This window comes from Tupaia chinensis, unplaced genomic scaffold, assembly GCF_000334495.1.
Source record: "Tupaia chinensis unplaced genomic scaffold, TupChi_1.0 Scaffold148012_1, whole genome shotgun sequence".
In the NCBI taxonomy this organism is placed as follows: domain Eukaryota; kingdom Metazoa; phylum Chordata; class Mammalia; order Scandentia; family Tupaiidae; genus Tupaia; species Tupaia belangeri.
Genome location: NW_006207862.1, coordinates 13,995 through 16,757, shown reverse-complemented (window position 1 = coordinate 16,757; position 2,763 = coordinate 13,995). Strand labels below are relative to the sequence as shown.

At 39.4% G+C, this 2,763-nt stretch overlaps 1 protein-coding gene across 1 annotated transcript in view; it reads right to left on the bottom strand.

Moving 5' to 3' along the window:
• The window catches only part of AP3M1 (adaptor related protein complex 3 subunit mu 1), a 15,689-nt gene that overhangs the window by 12,437 nt on the left and 489 nt on the right, over positions 1–2,763 (bottom strand). The window contains exon 2 of the mRNA XM_006170030.2: positions 2,165–2,336. Within this exon, the coding sequence (XP_006170092.1) occupies positions 2,165–2,336 (172 nt within the window). The remainder of the gene's footprint in view (positions 1–2,164; positions 2,337–2,763) is intronic.

Here is a 2,763-nt window from a genome sequence, read left to right as displayed (position 1 = left end):
TCTCTCTCTCTCTGGTCAAATTAAAAATTAATAGTAACAAATGGAATTAAATAAATAAATCTTTAAAAAAATTAAAGAAAGAAAAAATAATCTGACTTAAAAGATTTTAATACTTACTTTTACTTGATTATACCTCATGTGTAACTACACTCAAGAATTAAACCCAACTGGAAGCTTTTAACAGAAGCCCACAATACATGAGACCTCACAGACTACTTTCTATTCCTTTTTTTAAATTCCTGTTTTTTCTAGTTTCAGTCTAACTTCTGCATGTGTAAAACAGAGACTTGGAAGAAAAAATACTACTCTACACTAAAGAGTCTTAAGTTTTCTTTTCTTTTTTTGTGATTTTTGCTATAGGGCATATGTGTTCACTGGAGAGACAGAGACAGAAAGTGAGAAATCACCCCCCAGGGAGGATGGTCATGATACAATCCCTGCTCCATTCTCCTTTCAGGATTCACCCAGTGTGAGTTTCAAGTGACCAGGTCCAGGACTCAAACTGTGGTCAACCATTTGAGAGTCTGACATCTTAACCACTTACGCTACCTACTGGTCTTAAATTTTGTATATTCTAGTAATTGTGAGGTAGCAGCATAATGCCAGTTATATAATGCTATTTCAAATATTAAAATGCTAGTCTATAAATAGACTAAATGCTCTTTAATTTTTTTTTCTTTTCAGTTGATGATGAAGTGCATGTGCGTGAGAGAAAGAGAAAGAAAGACAAGTACGCTACATGGCATCTGGTCACGCCAGTCTCCCTCCTTACTCCTCCAGTCCATTGCTTCCCAAGCAATTGTGTGCAAGACCAGTGTGTTTCAGGTTGACTGGGGCAGGGATTTAAGCCATGGGTACATTGTGGGATCTATAGCTTCTCTTGAGTACATATTATCACTGTGTCACAGAGCTGGTTCCTAAATGGTCCTTTTTTTTTAAAAAAAAAATATATAGGTTTTTGCCTTAGGGTACATGCGCTTACTGGAGAGACAGAAACAGTGAGAGGGAAAGAAAGAAATCAGCCCTGAGAGGATGGCCATGCCTCAATTCCTTCTCCTCCCCTCTCCTCCTGGGCATGCACACACACAGGCGCATGCACCCGGTGTGACTTTCTAGTTGCTGGGGACTTGAACTGTGGTCGGCCATGTGGGAGACCAGTGATGTAACCACTATGCCATCTGCTGGCCCTCCTAAATGCTGTTCTAAGTGGCCTCATATATTGTTTTTTTTTAAGGACTTCAACCACGATAATTTGTTCAGTCTATTTTTTAGCATTAAATAATAGTACCAATAACGTTGTGTGTGTGTGTGTGTGTGTGTGTGTGTGTGTGTGTTTAAAAATTGTTATAGGGCATTTGTTTCACCAGAGAGAGAGAGACAGAGAGATAGAGAGTTGTGAGAAATCACTCCTCAGTCACCTTAACCTCTCAAGTCACCTGCTGGTCCTTGTAGGAAAACCTATAACAGAAGAGTAATAGCTGAGCTGGCTCTGTGGCCTAGTGGTTAAGGCAGCTGGATCCTACATGGCTGGCTCCACAGTTTGAGTCCTGGATATGGCAGCTTGAGAAACACGCTGTGCATGTGCATGTGTGTACCCCAAATCCTGACAGGATGAAGAAATGGTGGAGAAGGGACTGTGGTATGAATGTTCCTCATGGGAGGTGCTTTCTCCTTCACCCTCTGCATCTCACTCTGACTAGTGCACATACCCTTTGGCAACATTAAAAAAAATCAATATCAAAAATTATTAAAAAAGAGTAATAACTGGGAACCAGCAGTTAGCGTAATGGCTATGTCACTGGACTCCCACGTAGTCGACTGCGGTTCGTGTCCCGGACCCGGTGGCTTAAAACTCACGCCGGGCGCGTGTGCGTGCATGCCCAAGATCCCGAGAGGAGAATAGAGGAGAAGGGACTGCGGTGTGACCATCCCCCCTGGGGGGTGATTTCTCGTTTTCTGTCTCTATGTCTCTCTCTGTCTGTCTGGCTAGCGCACGCGCCCTACAGTGAAAATCTCTCCAAAAAAAAAAAGAGTAATAACCAAAATTTCAATCATGTAAGATGACTTCTTTCCATGAAAAGAAGTATACAATCATTTTACTAGTAATTTAAATAGTTGTTTACAAAGTTTAAATTGCTTGGTTCCTAGCAGAGTATACTCTTACCTGTGATAGAGTTGACAACAGAACGTAGAATTGTTGGTGGCTTAATTAATTCTTTCAAAATGTTAGATTCAGTAGCCAATGGAAATCCATTATCTAGCATTTCTTCCAAAAGTTCATATACTATGACAACATTATCTTTAATTGCAGCCTCCGAACACTCACCAAAGTAGTCCTAACAAGATATACATAATGTTGCACAATGAAAGGCATGAAGAAAAGCTTACTATATACTTTTTGTTCTGAAGAACAAACTTACAGAAGCAGAATTAATTGTTAAGATGATAATAGTAAACAAAACAGGTGGGGGAATATCCGATAGTTTTAGTACTATTTTCTCAGTATTTTCTTAGTATTTTTAGATTGAATTGAATTCCTATCACATATTATGCCAGAAAGTACTCAACCATTAAGCTAGAATGTGAGCTATAAATGTCATTTGTCCTTAACACCCCAAGAACCAGATGGGTAACTTTAAAATTATTTGGCATATTCAGCAAGACAAGAGAAGACAGTAAAGTGTAAACAGAAGAGTTCATAAGCAATAAAAATCTGTGACCATCCAGAGTATTATACGTAGGAGGCCATTAATGCTTCCTGCT